We start from the raw sequence: 20,500 nt of genomic DNA, 5'->3' as shown, positions 1-20,500 counted from the left end.
AGCCTGATGCCGAATGGCCCATGAAGCGCCAACTGCTCGCGTGGAATGAGCCCGCAGCCCACTAGGAATAGGCTTGAGTTGCAGGCGGTAGACTTCCTGGATCGCAGAGCGAATCCAGAGAGCCAGAGTCGCCTTTGAAGCTGCCTGTCCCTTCTTAGGCCCCTCAGGAATGACGAACAAAGAGTCCGTTTTCCTAAAGGGGGCTGTCCTGGATATGTAATATCTGAGAGCTCTGACGAGGTCTAACGAATGCAGAGACCTTTCCACCCTATGAACTGGGTGTGGACAAAATGAAGGCAGAACAATGTCCTCGTTCAAATGAAACGGGGTAAGAACGTTTGGAAGGAAATTCGGAAGGGGGCGCAGAACCACCTTGTCCTGGTGAAAGATCAGGAAAGGCTCACGGCAAGAGAGTGCCGCTAGCTCCGAAACCCGTCTGATGGACGTAATTGCCACCAGGAATGTTACCTTCCAGGACAGAAGAGCAAGGGAGGATTCCTTGAGGGGTTCAAAGGGAGACCTCTGGAGACCATCCAGAACGAGGTTGAGGTCCCATGGGTCCAGCGGCCGTTTGTACGGGGAAACTAGATGGGAAACGCCCTGGAGGAAGGTCTTGACTTGCGGTTTTTGAGCCAGGCGGCATTGGTAGAATATTGAGAGCGCTGAGACCTGCCCTTTAAGGGAACTGAGAGCCAACCCCGCTTCCAAGCCAGACTGTAGAAAGTCGAGAATTCTGGGGATGGCCAGAGGCATAGGCTGGACATTAGTTTCTCTGCACCATGAAAGGAAGATTTTCCACGTTTGGTGGTAAATGCGGGATGAAGCAGGCTTTCGAGCGCTGATCATGGTGGAAATAACCGCGGGGGAGAATCCCGCTCTTGTTAATACCCAGGTCTCAATGGCCATGCTGTCAGCTTCAGGGCTCTGGAGTTCTGATGGGAAATGGGCCCTTGGGTCAGCAAGTCCGGGATGTCTGGAAGGCGCCACGGTGCGTCTGTGAGCATTTGTACTAATTTGGCGTACCAGGCGCGCCTGGGCCAGTCCGGTGCTATCAGTATCACCGGGACTCCCTCTGTCTTGATCTTCCCGATCACCCGCGGCAGCAGGGGTAGAGGTGGAAATATGTAAGGCAGGCGGAAGTGGTGCCAGGAGCAGACTAGAGCATCCGCGCCGATGGACTGCGGGTCGCGTGACCTGGCTATGAACGCGGTTACCTTTGCATTCAACCTTGAGGCCATTAGGTCCACGTCTGGTGTGCCCCAGCGAGTGCAGATGTGTAGAAACACATTGGGTGGAGAGACCATTCTCCGGCGGCCAGGCCTTGGCGACTTAGAAAGTCTGCTGCCCAGTTCTCTACCCCCGGTATGTGTACCGCTGATATCACTGATCCCATTGATTCGGCCGAGCTGAGGATCTTGTGGGCCTCGAGATAAGCCACTTTGCTGCGGGTGCCCCCCTGCCGATTGATATAGGCTACAGCTGTTGCATTGTCCGAGTGGACTCTAATCTGACGACCCGCTAGCAGAGGGCAGAACACTCTGAGCGCGAGAAAGATCGCGCAGAGTTCCAGGGTGTTTATGGGTAGGGAAGACTCCGGGGGCGTCCAACGTCCTTGAGCAGTGTGGTGCCGGTACACTGCTCCAAAGCCTAGGAAGCTGGCGTCCGTGGTCAGGACCAGCCAGTTCACTGGAAGAAAGGATCTCCCCTTCGATAGGGATGAGGACCGAAGCTACCAGCGGAGTGCATACCTGACTGAAGGCGTCAGGTGAAGATGTCTGTCCAGGGAGAAGGGGCTGTTGGCCCAGGCCGCTAGAAGGACTAGCTGCAGTGGGCGGAGGTTCAGTTGAGCAAAGGGTACTGCTTCCATAGCCGCCACCATCCTGCCGAGCACTTTCATGCTGAATCGAATGGAGCGAGACGGAGGACGTAGAAGGCAGCGTACCGCTCGTTGAAGAGTGATCGCCTTGTCCTGAGGGAGAAGGATCAAGCCCCGACGGGTGTCCAGAGACATGCCCAGGAAGGTGATGGATCGTGATGGGACCGGGGATGATTTGTCCAGATTCACTAGCCACCCTAAGCGGGACAGGGTGTCCACAGTGATCTGTACGCTGGCTGAGCAGTCGCGGAAGGAGGGGGCCTTGATGAGGAGGTCGTCCAAGTAAGGGAGAACGACCACTCCCCTGGTGTGAAGGACGCTCATGGCGGCCGCCATGACTTTGGTGAAGACCCTTGGTGCGGTGGCAAGGCCGAAGGGTAGAGCTACGAATTGAAAGTGGGAGTCCTGAATTGCAAAGCGGAGGAACTTTTGGTGATCTGGGGCGATGGGTATGTGCAGGTACGCGTCCTTGATGTCTATGGATGCGAGGAATTCCCCTTCGACCATGGATGCAATAATGGACCTTAGGGACTCCATTCTGAATCTCCGTACGTGCACATGCTTGTTAAGGTGTTTGAGGTCCAAGATGGGTCAAACTGACCCATCCTTTTTGGGGACCACAAAGAGGTTGGAATAAAACCCCCCGAACTTCTCGTCGTCTGGGACAGGTATTATCACTCCTGCTGTTAAAACCGACTCGGGGGTCGGGTCCGAAATTCTATGTGGTAACCGGAAGAAACAAGATCTCGCACCCATTTGTCGTCTGAGGCGGCAGCCCAGATGTGTTGAAGGAGCCGCAGTCGACCTCCTACAATGAGTGTGTCTTCCGGGGCGCCGAAGGAGTCATGAGGGGGAAAACGTCGTGGCCGAGTCTCCCTAGTCCTGATCTGTTTCGGTCTAGGCTGCCATGACGAAGTAGGTTTCGGGGAGAGCTGAGAAGGTCGGTCCCTGCATAGTCCGCGGCTGGTGGCGTGGACAGCATGGGGTGTCGACCAACCAAATGAGTTCCAAAAGGAGCGGAACGAGGACTGTGGACGTCTGGTGATGGACGTCCTGGACTTCAGCTGGGGGAGGAAGGTAGTCTTTCCTCCCGTGGCATCAGAAATGAGCTTGTCCAGACGTTCGCCAATCGGTCTGGAAAAAGCGGAGGCCCCGCTTGTCATTGTCGGAGCCAGAGAGCTCTACGGATGGCTATGGTATTTGAGGCGGCAAACGCTCCGCAGGTAGCAGCATCCATGGAGGCCTGCATGAGATACTCCGCCGCAGCGGCAATTTGAGCTGTTACATCTGTGAAGGTATGAGTGAACTGGGATTCCTCAAGTGAAGTGTTAAGGGATTCTGCCCAGACCGAGATCGCCTTTGCAACCCACACAGAGGCAAAGGAGGGCGAGAGGGAGGAACCCGCAGCCTCAAAAGCAGAGCTGGCGAGGTGCTCCACCTGTCTGTCTGTCGGGTCCTTGATGGAAGAACCATCGGGTAAAGACAGGAGCGTGTTTGTGGTAAGGCGGGAGACCGGGGGGTCGACCGAGGGCGGATCGGCCCAGCCCTTAGGGGCAGGTGACGCAAAAGGGTACCGGGTCTCCATGAGTTTTCGGTTACCGAAGCGCCTGTCAGGCTTCTCCCTTTGCTTTGTGAGTATATCCTGAAACTCAGGGTGATCAGCGAAAACCTTTGGAGTTTCCTTGCCCTCTTAAAGGAGACCGCATGGTCAGTGGTAGTGGATGGGGGATCCTCCACATGCAGAGTTTGGTTGATTGCTGCTATAAGGGAGTCTATTGGAGTTTGATCATCTGGGGAGGCTGAAACCGAGGAATCCTCCTGGTACAAACAGCATTCTCCCTCCTCCAGCTCTTCAGAAGCCGTGAAGCGTGTGGGAGAGCCTGCCCTGTGTGCTCCCGAGGGAGAGCCCGCTGGAGACACCCGGCCGTGTGCTCTTTTCCTGATCACTGCAACCGGTGAGGCATGTGCCCGGATTACCTCAGAAGGATTCTCCATAGGGGTATCCTCAGGTTGCGTTCCATCCAGGGACCCAGAAGGGTGTGGAGGACGACATTGCATAGCCAGCACCAGGTTCTGTGACAGTTTTTCCTGGATTGGGACACAAACTGTGCCCATTCCGGTGGGCTGGGAGCCCTAGGCTCTGGGCTGACTGTTGCGGCAGTGGTGGCAGGGGAGTCTTGGAGGGGTATAGGGGCACAGGACTCACAGAGAGAAGAGGTGTGTTTACGTGGCAGCTCAGCGTGGCAGGCAGTGCAGGCTGAATAATAGACTATGTGAGCCTTAGCCCCTCTTGGTGCCTTTTGAATTCTGCATGTTCCTGATAGGAGTATGCTAGGCCGATGGCTGGAGATCTTCCCACGCTTTCCTGGGGGGGCGGGGCTTATCGCGGCCGCGGGGGGGGCTTAGCGCTAAAAGAGCGCGAAGAAGTAGTCAGTGTGCCCCCCCCGCTGAGGGTTGTAAAAAACGGCGGGAAAGGAGCTTCTGATAGTTTTCCTCCCTCGCCCTCTAGTCAGCCAATCCCCCCCGGGAAATTATCTGTGCAGGAGTTTGCAAACAGGAGGGACTTCCCCCCCCCCTCCTCCAGCCAGCAAGCTAGGGAAAAGTTAACACTGTGTGTTCAGGATTCCTGGGGGTCTCTTCCTTGCATTAGCCAAGGACTTTCTCGTAATAAATACTGTATATTCAGCCCTGGGAGCCTTTCCTGCACAGCCTTTTCTCCCTTTGTCTGGGAAACCAGTCAGGGGGGATCTCACCTTAAACACTGCTTCAATCCAGGCAGTGACAATAGCAGAGTCAGCTTGCTGAATCCGGTCACAACGGTGCCATATTCAACTCAGAGACTGCAAAGAGGGGCTGAGGAATTGTGCCTCTGCCCTGGGCTTTGGAAAATCGGTGTCTATGGAACCCGTCGTCCAGCCCAGGATTCCAGCGTCGCGGGAGGGGGTACGTGTAGGCAACACTTCACGCTCCCGCCCGTTGATGGTAGTGGGAGATCGGTCCCAGAAGGAAAGAGTCGCCCTCAAAAAATAAACCTTGAAAGGAAGTGCCTCCTATAGACAGTAAGCTAAAACTGAGACTGCCTGGCCAGGGGGTGTATACTGCAGAGGAGGAGCTATGCTTTTGCATCTACTTAGTGTCCTCCTATGGATAGGCAGCATAACACCCATGGTCCATGGTCCTGTGTCCCCCAATGAGGCGTCAGAGAAAAATTAACTTTTTGATGATATTCTAATTTACTGAGATGCACTTGTATATAAGAGAGGTCAGGTTTGACACAAAGAGAGGCATTCACTAGGTTAGGACCCAGTGGAGAGGTGCTCTGTGATGTGGTAACTGGGCATTTCTATCTGCCAAGTATCTCATTTTTTCATATTTTTTCCAAGCAGTAATGCACGTTCACATTCCTGTATACACTGTTTGCATCATTCAGCTTTTTTTCCCTATTTGTTCTTGTGATAAGAAAAGTTACAGTTCTCAGAATATGGCGACAAAAAACAAATTATAAAGAAGCATTTTTACTGTGTGATAGCAGCAAAACATAAACTATGTAAATGTGGTATCGCTGAAATCACGGTGACCTGAAAAATAAAACCGTCTTATCACTTATACTCAGGGATGGGATTCAAATTTTTAACAACAGGTTCTCTGTAAACCCCGCCCATTTGAAAACCACACCCATTCTGTAACCACACCCATTTTTTAGCCACACCCATTTTCACGCACTTTCCACAACCAAAAAAATACAATTTAAAGTAAAATCTCTTTCCCCTTCTTACTCTCCTGTACCGTCACTCTCCTGTCCAGCACCAGTTGTTCCAGTCACTGTCAGTCTTATTGTATTAACGGTTTATCTACAATTTTTAAAAATTATTACTAAAGGAGCCCTGATAAAATTGGAACGGGTGACCTTCCCCATACAGATCTCATCCCATGTGGCTGCTTTCCCCCTACAGATCCCATCCCATGTGGCTCCTTTCCCCCTACAGATCCCATCCCATTATGGCCTCTTTCCCTAGCAGATCCCATCCCATTATAGCCTCTTTCCCCTGCAGATCCCATCATGGCTTCTTTCCCCAGCAGATCTCATCCCATGTGCTCCTTTTCTCCTGCAGATCCTGTCCCATGTGGCTCTTTTGCCCATATAGTTCCCATCTTATGCGGCTCCTCTCCCCTGCAGATTCTTGTCTCCCTGCATCTTCGAGTCACTGAGTGCTTACCTGCTCAAAGCACCGGCAGCTTCTCTGTCTTCCGTTCTCCGTTAAACACATCCTAGGGCCCGCTACACAAATAGTAATACAATCAGCATGTTAAGGTTGGGGCCACACAAATGTGTGGCATCCGATGCGTGAGCAGAGTGTCATGCGACTGATCTCTCCATCTCCTCCATTGTCAACTGACGCGTATATCGCACTGCACTCGTATAACATCCGAGTCCAGTCCGATGCTTCCCACGCACCCACAGACTTGTATGGGTGCGATTGATCTGAGACTTGCTGACACTCACAGCATGCTGCAATTGTTTTCGCAGTCTGATTAGGGCTGAGAAACAAATCGTAGACAGGAACTGCCTGATAGAGTAACATTGGTCAGAGTGGAATCCAATTTTCTATAGCATTCCACTCGGACCATTTTACTCGCCGTATGTTCTAGGCCTTCACGTGTCTTCTACACATACAGTAAGAAAACCATGATATTTGCAAGGAATGCTTCTGTGACACCTACACATACCATAACCAAATCTGGAAACTTAGGAATACTTTTATTATAAAGGCTTGCCCATGTTGAAGCAATACAACACCCCTCTATGAATGCTCCCAAAGTCCAGTTCCGCCTCTCTGCCGATGCTCCTGTCTTTTGTTTATTGGTTGCAGTGTTGACATTCCGACTACAGTGAACATCACCACTGCAGCCAATCACTGAGCTCAGCGACTTTGTCAATGTAAACGGCATGCAAATAAACAACGATCAGAACTGCGGTAGAGAAGCAGTAATGGACTCGGGGAGGGTGAGTATCAGTGTGTTTACTGTTTTAAAGCCTGTAGAATATGCCTTGTCTGGAGGAAGGCAACAAGTTGGCATGAGGTTACACCGAACGCCTTGTAAGCAGGCATTAATGTTGTAGTAATTCATGATGTTTAGTGCACACAACTTATTTTCTTTAAGCGGGCTTTACACGCTACAATTTATCTAACGATGTGTCGGTGGGGTCACGTCGTAAGTGACACACATCCGGCATTGTTAGTTACATTGTAGCGTGTGAAACCTCCGTGCGATTGCGATTGAACGTTAAAACGTTGATCGCACGCACGTCGTTCAATTACTAAAAATTGAACGTCAGGTTGTTCAATGTTCCTGAGGCAGCACACATCGCTCCGTGTGACACCCCGGAAACGATGAACAGATCTTACCTGCGTCCCGCGGCTCCCGCCGGCAATGCATAAGGAAGGAGGTGAGCGGGATGTTTACGTCCCGCTCATCTCCGCTTCTATTGGCCGGCTGCCACGTGACATCGCTGTGACGCCGAACGTCCCTCCCACTCCAGGAAGTGGATGTTCGCCGCCCACATCGAGGTCGTATGGAAGGGTAAGTACGTGTGACGGGAAATAATCGTTTGTGCGACACGGTCAACAAATTGAACATGCCGCACATACGATGGAGGCGGGTCACATCGCATACGATATCGTATGCGAAATTGTAAGGTGTAAAGCAGGCTTTACTTTTGTCCATATGATAATGCGTGCTTCCCAAATGTGTAACTTATGGGAATAACAACTGCAGCAACAAAGACTTAGCACGGCAGCTTGTACGACAAAGAAACCTAGCAGATTATTCATCATCGCAGAGTAGTCGGCTAATTTTTGTTGATTGAAGTCTGCAAGTTAAACATGAAAATGAGTAACCAATCTTGCATTTTAAAGGCTACAGAGAACCAACACTAAAGTAACACGCTGTTATTGAGGTCTGTATCAGTGAATTTAATAAGTGCTTATCTCCAGAGGGATGAAAGCGTAAGTCTCACCTGTCTTAACCAGTTCTTCTTAACCAGTTATTCACTTAGGCTTGACAAAGAAAGCAGGCAGCGTTCGAAACGCGTAGCCTTGTGCCGCATATGGGCTCCCTATTTTTGTCATTGTGTCAATTTTCACGTCCGTAAATACAATTGCAGCAGTTTTACTATTACTCCGGAAGCTGGACATTTTTTCTTTTCTTTCACTAGAGTAACACGCTGTTATTGAGGTCTGTATGAGTGAATTTAATAAGTGCTTATCTCCGGAGGGATGAAAGCCTAAGTCTCACCTGTCTTAACCAGTTCTTTAATAAGCTCCTCTTTCATGCGGATGTTGATGGCTAGCTCCCGGATCTTCTGCTGGGCCTGACGCAGTCTCCACTTGGAGTCTTTTCCTGGACTAGGACTGTCTCTTGGTACACAGTGTCCTCTCTTTTTCGATTGAGCTGTAAATAACAGAAAGGGAATGAGACATTTAAAAAAGGATTCAGTTTAATTATCTTTATGTCAGCAAGGAAATAATAGACTGCATTTTATAAGGAGGGATCTGAATACCTCCATGTGTGACATTATAGCCCAAACTCATGGGATCTATTCTAAATTAACAAATGATATGTCCAACATGTCATGGACAGCATAATTGCAGATAGCAATGAAAATAATAATATGTACAAGCTATAAATGTAACATGGCTCTGTATGAGGTCTATGTAAATTTCTGTGATGCACGGTTAGGCAAGCTTTCAGGACATTGTTTACTAATGTTTTTTGTCCTAATGACCATACCTTTGTTGTATCCTTTTATATTACTAATAACAATACAAGGAACCTGTCACCAGGTTTTCCCCCTATAAGATACGGCCAGCAGTGAGCTCTTATATACAGTATTCTAGAATACTGTATATATGTGTTCCCAGGCCGCTCTGTAGAACGTAAAAAAAAAAAAAAAGACCTTTATTATACTCGCCCTGGGGTGGGCGGTTGGGTCCAATGGGCATCGCTGCTTTCAGGTCTAGCGTCTTCTCCATCTCGTTCAGTCACCGTCCTCCTTCCCAACCCCTTGTGCATGACACGTCCTATGTCATCTACACAGAAACCTCCATTGCGCTCCTGTGCATGCACGCTTTGATTTGCCCTGATCTTTGAACTTTCCTTGTGCCTGCACATTACAGTACTTTGCTCTGCCCTCAACAGAGCAGATCAAAGTGCGCATGCGCAGGAGCACAATGGAAGACTCTCTGTGGATGATGAAGGACACGTCATGCACATGGGGCTGGAAAGGAGGACAGTGATTGCACAAGATGGAGGAGACGCCGAACCAAGAGCAGCAACGCCCATCAGACCGGACAACAGGTGAGTATAATAAATTGTGTTGTATATGTTCTACAGAGCGGCCTGGGCTCTTATATACACTATTCTGGAATGCAGTATATACGAGCTCACTGTGGTGCCTGCAGCTTATAGGGAAAAACCTAGTGACCGGTTCCCTTTAAATGAATCACTGAAGGTTTTAGAATAGCACTAGTTATATGAGACTTTGTAAATGCACCACTAGTGCCAGAATAGCCCGCGATTTTAGAACCCGTTCTGTATGGACCTTGGTCTGTTTTGTGATAAACTAATGCCGATATAATGAGAGGGTGGAAGGATATGCCAACAGGAGATTGTTATTTGCCTTGGGTAGTAATGAGACATTTCTAAGTAGATGTTATAAATCTATACTTACATCCAGACGAGTTTCTGTCTAGCAAGGTTTCCTCCTCATCCTCACTGTCTTGAATAGGTGTCGGATATCTCTGGTTAGGAGATGTCACAAAGCTTTTCATATCTACTCTGGACAGCTTTTTAGACCTGGAGTGAGAAACAGTGACAAATTCTATAGATTTATTGATTGACTACAATAAGAAATTATTTGTGGGAACTTCAAGATAGATCATCTATCAGATCTATCAAGTCTCTTGATCTTCCGGTAGTCCCTTGTGTCACAAATTGGGAGAACATTTTACACCTTTTGGTGCCATATGATAAGAACTTGTCACACGTCTGGGAAAGCTGACAATTGAAAAAATGCAATAAGATGCTTGCTAAGGTGGCTCCCATATGAAAGGGTTTGTCTGGAGTGAGATTTTTGGTGTATTCTGCATTGGAAAGAGGGCGGTGCTGAGAACTAGAGATGAGCGATGTTCGATTCGAGCCGTTCGCCAATTTCAAATTCGAGTTGTTTTGGGCGGTGTTCGAGTCATTCGATGAACTCGAACGATTTGTTTCACGTTCGGCTTACCGTTTGATAACGGTTCGATCACCAAAAGCGTAGCCAGTTACTAGCTGGCTTTTCACTGTAATACTGTCAGTCACTGTTAATAATGATATCAAAATTCAGCGTATAGTGTATGGGGGGGGACGGGGTTTAGATCAGTGCTGCTGAGTGCTGAAAAAAATGGAGAGCGCCATATTTTTTTTCCTAACCGCGCGTCCAGTGGGGCGGGCCAGGCTGTCAGCCAATCACAGACACACACACAGCAAAGTGGATTTTTGCCAGACAAGCAAGGGCATGTTTCATTGGCTGTGCATGTCACATGTCCTTGCCCTATAAGACCCGGCCATTTTCCCCATCGCCGCCATTATCTCAGTGCTGCGGGTGTGTGTCACTCACCGCTCCCGCTGCTGCTGTGGGCGCTATACAGTTATACAGTGCAATCGAGACATCAGTTTAGGGAGTAGGGACTACTTGTAACTTTAGCCTTTTTCAGGGCTAGATTTGAGCAGTTCATAGCCATTTTTGCTTGGCAGGTCTATGCCAGCGCTGTACAAGGGTTTTTCACAGCGTCTGTCTAAATCAGCTCAGGCAATTCTTTGGGCATAGTATCAGTGCCTGTGATAGTCAGTGATGTACCACTGCTGTCAAGAAAGCTACACCACCTCTACATTTATATTAGCCAAATTGTAACTGCAGGTAGTCCAGGCAATTCTTTGGGGCATAGTATCAGTGAACAGAGACGGAGTACTGGAAGCACGTCAACAACTGCATCCTCAGGCACAACTCTGCCTCTGAGCAGAAGTCGGGGTGGCTCTGCAGGTCACATGGGCTCTAAGCCTTGCCTAGCCTGGTCCTTTTTTGACATCGCAAAGGATCACCCAACTCATGTCATCTGTAAGATTTGTCGCCAATCTCTAAGTAGAGGCCAAAAACTCACTAGTTTGAGTACTTCGTCCATGAACCGTCACATGGATATGAAGCATAAGTTGCAGTGGGAAGCTCACTGTGCTACAATGCGGCCTAGCAGAGCTGGCCAACCACCATCTGCCCCTTCAAGTGCATCAGTGTGCTCTTCATCCTCTGTGACTGTGGGGACAGCAGTCACACAAGTTTTTGGATGCAGACCTTCCACCTCTTTACCCGCAACAGGCAGTGTGATTGGCAGGTCGTCAGTTGTTTTGGAAGTGGAAACAGCTGCTTGTGTTGAGCTCTCTCAGACATCGAGAGCACCACCTTTGGATGAAGGCAACATTATGTCTCCGCCTGCACTTTCCTCACAGACCAGCAGTTTGCCAGGGACACCCTACTCAACGCCGTCTCAGCACAGCAGCCAGCCCTCGGTCCCTCAGATGTGGACAAGTAAAAGACCATTTCCTCCTAGCCATGACAAAGCTAAGAGGTTGACTTTCAGCATCTGCAAGCTGTTGGCTACAGAAATGCTGCCTTTCCGCCTGGTGGACACACAGGATTTTCAAAACCTTATGTCCTTCGCAGTGCCCCGGAACCAGATGCCCAGTCGCCACTACTTCTCCAAGAAAGGTGTGCCTGCGCTACACCAGCATGTCGCACACAACATCACCGCTTCCTTGAGAAACTGTGTGTGTGACAGGGTGCATTTCACAAAAGATACTTGGACCACTAAGCATGGACAGGGGCGTTACATGTCGCTGACTGGGCGCTGGGTAACTATGGTGAGAGATGGAGAAGGGTCTGCTGCACAAGTCTTGCAGTTCTCACGAGTTGTGCGTCAATCCTCTGTATGTAGAAGTTCCACAACTGCTTCTGCCTCTTTCACCTCATCTGGGTAATCCACCCCCGCCTAAAGCCTGTCTGGTCAGGCCACCCGCGCTGTAAGGCTATGTGCGCACGTTGCGTAAATACATGCAGTTACGCTGCGCTTTGTAGCGCAGCGTAACTGCATGCGTCCAGCGTCCCCTGCACAGTCTATGGAGATTGTGCAGGGGCCGTGCGCACGTGGCGTCTAAGAGCGCAGCGCTTCGGCTACTGCCGAAGCGCTGCGCAAAAAGAAGTGACATGTCACTTCTTTCCTGCGCTTTGCCGGCAGCTCCTGCTCTGTCTATGGCAGGAGCTGCAGGCAGAGCGCATGGAATCGGCGCTCACTACGGACATTTCTGCAGCGATCTAAAGCGCACATGTGCTCTTCAGATCGCTGCAGAAATATCTGCAGGGCTAGTACGCAACGTGCGCACATAGCCTAACTGCGCACAAGGAATCCCGCACACCTCCTTACTATGCTGGCAGCAGAGCTCAACAGCATCAGGCGGTCTTTACGTTGAAATGTCTGGGAAATGCGAGTCACACAGCTGACGAGTTGTGGTCAGCTCTGGAGACAGAGTTTCAGCATCGGTTGTCTCCACTCAACCTGCAGCCAGGGAAGGCCATGTGCGACAATGCTGCAAACCTGGGTGCAGCCCTTCGCCGGGGCAATGTGACACACGTGCCTTGTATGGCTCACGTGTTGAACCTTGTTGTCCAGCAATTTTTAACCCACTATCCCGGCCTACGTGGGCTTCTGCAGAGGGCATGGTCACTATGTGCTCACATCCGCCGTTCACACCCCGCAGCTGAACGACTTGCATCGCTCCAGAAGTCTTTCCGCCTGCCGGTTCACCGGCTGAAATGCGATGTGCCGACACACTGGAATTCAACTCTCCACATGTTGCAGCAACTGTGGCAGCACAGCCGAGCCCTCGTGCAATACGTTATGACGTATAGCCTGGGCCAACGAGATACAGAGGTGGGGCAGATCACGCTACTGGAGTGGTCTCAGGTCAAGGACCTATGCACCCTTCTGCACAGTTTCAACATAGCGACGAGGATGTTTAGCGCTGACGATGCCATTATCAGCATGACAATTCCAGTCATTTACATGCTAGAGCACACGCTAAACGGTATTCGGAGTCAGGTGGTGGGACAAGAGAAAGGGGAGTAAGTACATGAGGATTCATATGCGGAAGGGATACCAAGATCTACAAGGTCCAGACGGTCAGCAGCACCAAGGTGGCAGGCATGGGACGGTGGGGGAGAGGGATTAACAAGGGCGCATGGTAGCAGCCAAACTGTTGAGGAAGGTGCAGGAGCCCAGGAGAAATGGAGGACGAACTGGCGATGGGCATGGAAGACTCAGCAGATGAGGGAGACCTTGTTCACATTTCTGTTGTGTGAGGTTGGGGGGTGGAGAGGAAGGCAGCATGATTCTCACCTCGCCGCCACCAACACAGCAAGGACTTGGTCCTCCTGGATGCGCAAGACACGAGCGCTTTCTTGATGCACTACCTACAACATGACCCTTGGATTGTTAGAATTCGAAGTAATGCAGACTACTGGGTTGCCACACTCTTAGTTCCCCGGTACAAGTCAAAATTTGGCAAAATAATTCCTGCCATAGAAAGGGACTCATGTATGCAGGAGTATCAGCAGAAGCTGTTAGGCCGGTGGTACACGGGCTGATATATCGTGCGATCGCACCCGCCCCCGTTGTTTGTGCGTCAAGGGCAATTTGTTGCCCGTGGCGCACAAAGTAGTTTACCCCTGCCACACATACTTACCTCCTGAACGACGTCGCTGTGGGCGGCGAACATCCTCTTCCTGAAGGGAAAGGGACGTTCAACGTCACAGTGACGTCACATAGCGGCCGCCCAATAGAAGCAGAGGGGCGGAGATGAGCGGGACGTAACATCCCGCCCACCTCCTTCCTTCCTCATTGCCGGCGGGACGCAGGTAAGCTGTGTTCGTTGTTCCCGGGGTGTCACACGGAGCGATGTGTTCTGCCTCGGGAAAGACGAACAACCGGCGGGTCGAAGGAGGAACAACTTTATGAAAATGAACGACGTGTCAACGAGCAACGATAAGGTTAGTATTTTTGCTCATTCACAGTCGTTCATAGCGGTCACACGCTACGATATCTCTAACGATGACGGATGTGTGTCACGGAATCCGTGACCCAGACGACATATCACCCGATACATCGTAGCATGTGACGCCGCCCTTACACAATATGAGATTGGCTTTTCCACTAAACACCAGTAGTGCAGAGTGAATCTCACAGTTCTAACTTGCCAACCATGGGACTGTCGAGAGATCATCACTCAAACCGTACCAGCAACACCGTATCTGGTGGCAACAGCAATTTTATGGAATCGTTTCATTAATTTTTTAGACCATTCTTTGCAAGGCCACAAGACACAAGAAGCCTGACACAGTCAACGCATGGAGAGGATGATACAGGAGTATCTCCAAGTGAATATTGATGCCATGACTGTGCAACTGGAGCCTTGCTCATTTTGGGCTTCCAATCTGGAAAAATGGCTTCAGCTCGCCACTTATACCTTGGAGATCTCGTCGTGTCCCGCAGCCAGCGTTCTCTCTGAACGTGTCTTCAGTGCTGCTGGGTGTGTGCTGACAGATAAGTGTAACGCCCCTGTAAACGGGTCGATACAGGGTATTAAATCTTACCCCATTTTTCCCGGGCAGGAGGAAGAATGGTCCCAACAACAGACACACTAACATCACACTGGCAGGAAGGAGTTAACAGCATTTGCAGCATGAAGTTTGTTCTGAGTCCATGACTCATCTGAGCAGGTGGCTGGACACAGGCAGGTCCCCATGACCACCAAGGGGAGGGGGGCCTGAAGGAGTGTGTTTTAGTGCAGAGCACACAGAAGTTTTGGGCAGAACGTCAGAGGCTGCAAGGGAGAGCAGACGTCCAGAGAACAGCTCCTGTTGAGCAGATGCCACGAGACCAGGGCTGGTAACACCTAGAGGAGGGGAATGGAGCTGAGGACTGGGGTTCCCTGGAGCAAGTTGTACCCGGTGGCAGTTGTGTTAGGTCCGCTACCGGGGAGGAGAGAGACAGAGAGGCGGCGAGTTCCCAAGATGCTCTATGCCACGGGGACGGCACTAACGCACCGAAAGGGAGAGACCCCCAGAACACCTCACCGGACACCCCTTCCTCCTACTTGCCCGGGACCGACCAAAGGCTACAGGCGGCGAGGACCAGCACCCGGGTGCGATGTGAAACGGACTTTAAATAAAGAACAACTGGAACCGCACACCGTGACTGCTGTGAGTAATGTCGCAGCCCTGTGCCCCCGGTGTCCCTGAGGACTGTTGCCCTGGGTCTCATTAACCTCCCGGGGCTTCCCCGCTCCACCCGTGGGGAGCGATTCCATCCGGCTGCCCATAACACCTGCCCCGGAGAGAGACCGCGCAGCGGCGGCTTAACACCTGGCCGCAAACCACGGGTGGCGCTGCAAGCACCCCCCGTCCCCGTCCCGTTTCTTGGGGAAGAGCGATGGCAAGCCCCACCCAGGGACCCCACTACCCTCCTTCCATCCCCCTTGTAACACCGGACTGACGGTCGGACTTTCCTTTTATTGAAACCCGCCGGGGGTCACGGAAGCCGGGTCAGACCACTCACAGCCTGACCCCGAATACCACCGGCCCGGTGACCGTGCGAGCCCTGCAAGCCCCGGCGTGGGCGTTTCATAAGCGCACGCGTCTGTCCAGTGACAATGTGGACAGAATAACGTTCATTAAAAAATCATGGATCCGCAAGGACTTTTCTACCCCTGTGTCATCCTGGGGAGAGTAAAGGCTTGTGGATTTTTGAGTGTGCTTCATGCAAATCAACATTTTAAGTTTGCAACTGTGCCATTGATGCCTCTTAAGTGGTGTCTGTGGCCCAATTTTTTTAAAAAAAAAAATGGAGACTCTTGTTGGAGTCCCCTTGCTGTGTTTTACATGATTTTAGAAGGGCATGACATGCCTATATCTGTGTCTGCTCCTTCTTTTACTCGTCCAGCTCTTTTCTTTCAGCATGAGTATATGTACTTGTCACTTTTCCATGTGTTTGTGGTGTCTTCTGAGTTGTTTGTCACCTTTTGGACACCTTAGAAGGTGTTTTCTAGGTGTTTGTATTTGCATGCCATTGTTTTCAATGGGATTCAAAGGTGTTTGTCGAATGTTCCTCGAACACACCCGTCGTTCGACGAACCGAAACCGAACTCGAACACTAGGGGCGGTGGCTCATCTCTACTGATAACCTCATGTCTATAGATACTGGCCTGCTTGGCCGCATTACTCAGGGTCCCTACTGGATGAATATTCACTTTTTCCAAGGTGACATGTTCCCTGAACAACTTTGAGTAACAAAATAAAAAAAAAAAAAAAAAAATCTGAACAAATGATCCAAAATATCAAAAAACAATTTATTTCATTTCATTCATTTTCATCTATCATTGCTTATACACCTTCTGCCCGCAGTAGCATGCCATAGAACCGCTGCAGCCAGTCAGTAGCCTAGATAGTCACCACAAACCTCGCATCTGCAACCAGCAGCTTGTGAACAAGGAGCAGAGAACATCACCAGTGTTTGCTAGATTTGTGGGGCACTGAAGAGGTCAGTATTGCTTTTATATTGCTATATTAGAGCTCTTACTAATAAATTATCTTTTCTTTTTGGAAGAGTCAAACAATCCCTTTACAGGTGTCACACAACGCCATCATAGGTGAGCGGGGCCGATGAGGTTACAATCCCACACACCACCTCAATTTTGTGCACGTCCTAATAGAAGCAAATCTATGGGTCACAATGTGAGGCACCGCTCTCTTCCAATGTGAAACTCCGCAAAGCCAGATAGCCCTTTCATTTCTTCTATAAAGTACAGTGAAACTATTCCTAAAGGACCACGCATTTAAAAGTTGCAATATTGATTATTCACACTAGATTTTTTCTGTAAAGACGCTGTCCGGGACTTTTATATTGATGGCCTATTATCAATATAAAAATCCCCTTTAAAGATGGCCCCCTCTATAGAACCACTTTAACTCTGTTATCTCTGCTGGATCTGCCAAATCCTTGCTTTATTATATATACAAATTAAGCTGGCTTTACACACTGCAACATCTCAAACGACATCGCTGTAACGTCACCGATTTTGTGACGCAATAGCGATGTTGTTTGCGATGTTGCAGTGTGTGACACTTATCAGCGACCCGGCCCCTGCTGTGAAGTTGTAATCGTTACAAATCGTTCAGGACCATTCCTAGGTCCTTTGTTTCCCGCTGTGCAGCATGAAGTTTCAGTGTGTGAAGACTTTGCAGAGACTTTGTTAGCAACTTCCCTTTCAAAAGGCTGCTTATCAACATCCCCAACAACCAGCTAGGTCGCTCTGCAGGTCCGGATCGCTGTTGAGTTGTCGGCCAGGTTTGCCTGTTTGACAGCTCACCAGCGACTTAGCAGAGACTTAGGGAGGTCGCTGTTACGTCACAAAACCGGTGACGTTACAGCGATGTCCTTTGCGATGTTGCAGTGTGTAAACCCAGCTTTACTCATTAATGGCTGTCAGACACCAAGTCAGCAGCGCCACACCTCCTTATGAGGCAAACCTTCAGGCTGTGTGCACACAGTGCCTTTTTTGATGCAAATTTAGGCCCAAATCTGTATGTCTAGCCTTATGAAAGCAAAATCAATGACAATTCTGAAGTGTTGGCACATGTTGCTTATTTTTTCCTTGCAGATTTGGTGCAGAATAAAATCTGCAGTGTGTCAATTGTTGACAAATTTTTTAGCCCTTCCATCCATTGACATCATTAAAGAGAAACAAATGGCACAAAAAAACACCAAAAACGCATGCATTTCTTGGTGCATTTTTCTGCTAAAAGGGGCAGATTTGATGCAGACAATTTCGGCATTAAATCTGCAACATGCGCACATAGCCTTAAAATGCAATTTTGAGATATCATTGCAATTTTCAGTTTACTACAGAATGCTACTAACGTTTTCACCAGCCATCTCAGGCACAATGTACAGTGCAGACGTCTATTGAGAAAAGGAGTAGGAGGAAGGGAGACCAACGGGAGAGGCGGAAAGCAATAGATAGAGGAACTGCACAAGATATGTTTTTTGCTTTGTTTCTTTCAAGTGGCCAGACATACACACACACACACACACACACACACACACAGTATCTATATACTGAATATATAAAGCTGAGTGTGTGTGTGTGTGTGTGTATGTGTGTGTGTATGTCCGCTAAAGGAATCTGCACCGTCGCATTTACAATCACGAAATTTTGCACAGACGCCTCAAGTGACTCAAGGAACGTCATAGATTATGTTTGGACGGGAAAATTGAACCCCGCACTTTACAGTTAGTCTCCAAAATCCTGCCTCCATTAATCTGAATGGAGGTGGGAGATACGGGCTATTAACAGCAACTGTCAGTGGTTGCTATAGGAACAAAATAAACTGTTCGTATAAGAAGCTTATGTGTGAAGTAATAAGATGTCGGTGGTGAGACAGAGAAAGACAGAAAAAGACACAGAGAGAGAGCCCGGGCAAAGAGACAGACAGACAGACACAGAGAAAGAGACAGACAGACAGAGACACAGAGAAAGAGACAGACAGACAGAGACACAGAGAAAGAGAGAGACACAGAGAGACAGACAGAGAAACTGATACAGACAGACAGAGAAAGACAGAATATATATATATATTAATATATATATATATATATATATATGAAATCAGTGTTGTGGTCTGATAATGCTGATCACAAATTCTGAAAATCTTGGAATAGCTGTATTTGTTTAAGTTTGGTCCTTGGTAGTTTATCAACAATTTCTATTGATCGCTGATCCAACAGGATCTTCCCATATCCTCCTGAAGTTCCGATGAATACACCTAAAAAAATCCTGTTCTCATCCATAACTATTACTGTTTAAATTAAAATATACTTTGGAAAATAGCAAAAAAAAAAAAATAAAATTATATATAAATAAAAAGTCCCAGAAATAGCTGGGGAAATGTAAAGGAAATGGCTACCTGTTGTGCAGAGACTTGTTACATTCCCGCTCAGAGTCTCTGTTTTCCTTGGTCTCTTCATCTTCGGACTGTCCTGACAGATCGGAGCACTCACTGAAGTGTCTGCACAGCACACTGTCTGCCTCCTCCATGCTGGACACAAGCTTCTGGGTTCCACTCCGAAAATTCCTTGTAAGCTCCTTAGACAAAGAGGCAAGACTTTCTGAAATCTGGAACAACAATGAAACCCGGCACTAGAATGAATGAGGACACGTTAAAGCAAACCTCTACAACCATGTGCATAAGATGCCTGATACAATGGCTAATCAAATGATCTAACTAATTGATAGTAATGTATCATTTTTTTATTAATATTTAATATAAAAAAGATATTTTTATATAGTTTCAATATATGCCTATACAGTAATAAAAATATTTTTTTCATCCAGTGGTGGCTGTCATTTGTATTTGCTGGTTTGTAAATGTCAGAGTAAGACAGTTGCCACATATAGGGCAGCCCCAGGCCATAGGAGATGCAGTCACACACCAACCACATCTCCCACGAGTTGTAGTTTTGAAAGACACCATTCACATTACTGTGTAATGTAGTGAAAAATGGGAAAAAAAATGGTAAAATGTGGTAAAATGGTGAAATTAATGCATTTATCCATCTTATTTGGCTTTTGTACTTCTGGCATTCAATATTTTATAAAAACAACCAGGTTGTATTTTTCTTCAAAGTGAACCTGTCAGGACCTGTATGCATCCAGGACCACGAGGAGTCCTGGGTGTATATTGCTAATCCTTGCCTAACCGTCCCTGTATACACTAGCATAGAGAGAGATCTTTAGAAAAAGTGTTTCTAAAGATCCTTTATGAGATACTAATGAGGCCAGCGACTAGTTGCAAGGGTGTTATTTCCCCGGACTAGTCCGCCCTCTTAGCATGTTAGCCCTGTGGGCGTACTAACATGCTATTCAATGACCAGCGTTATCGCCACGGACGCGCATACCTGTCAGTTGTCACTACCTCTTAGACGCTGGGTTTACGCTCAATGCACATGATCAGGAGTCCCGGCAATTCCAGTCATGCACAATGACCTCTATGAAATCGGGAAGTGTACACTCGGCTTCATAGTGTGCATGACCGGAAGTGGCGGGACTTCTGATCATGCGCATTGAGCCTAAATGCAGCGTCTCAGGCGGTGACAACGGACAAAGACACGAGCGTCACCACCGATGATTCTGGGCAATGGGTATTGAATAGCATGTTAGCACGCCCCTGAGGGTGTGGTAACAAGCTAAGAGGGCAGACTAGTCGGGGGATATAACGCCCTGGCGACTAGCCCCTGCACTCATTAGCATATGATAAAGGATCTTTAGAAATACTTTTTTCTAAAGATCTGTTTATGTTGCTAGTACATGCTGGAACTGCTAGGCAGGCTTTAGAAATATGCACCCAGAAATGTTCATGGGTATGGGTGCATGGGGGTTAATTGGGGTACATATGACATTTTGGGCTAGTTTTATTGCATT

At 48.7% G+C, this 20,500-nt stretch overlaps 1 protein-coding gene across 2 annotated transcripts in view; it reads right to left on the bottom strand.

Moving 5' to 3' along the window:
• KIF7 (kinesin family member 7) overlaps positions 1-20,500 on the bottom strand; it is a 183,508-nt gene that overhangs the window by 88,045 nt on the left and 74,963 nt on the right. For both annotated transcript variants that reach the window (XM_075345929.1, XM_075345930.1), the window contains exons 8-10: positions 18,987-19,195; positions 9,609-9,733; positions 8,174-8,329 (exon numbers count right to left, since the gene is read on the bottom strand). In XM_075345929.1, the coding sequence (XP_075202044.1) occupies positions 8,174-8,329; positions 9,609-9,733; positions 18,987-19,195 (490 nt within the window). The remainder of the gene's footprint in view (positions 1-8,173; positions 8,330-9,608; positions 9,734-18,986; positions 19,196-20,500) is intronic.

Source organism: Anomaloglossus baeobatrachus, chromosome 4 (genome assembly GCF_048569485.1).
Source record: "Anomaloglossus baeobatrachus isolate aAnoBae1 chromosome 4, aAnoBae1.hap1, whole genome shotgun sequence".
NCBI classification, from domain to species: Eukaryota; Metazoa; Chordata; class Amphibia; order Anura; family Aromobatidae; genus Anomaloglossus; species Anomaloglossus baeobatrachus.
This window is presented reverse-complemented; position numbering and strand designations above follow the sequence as displayed.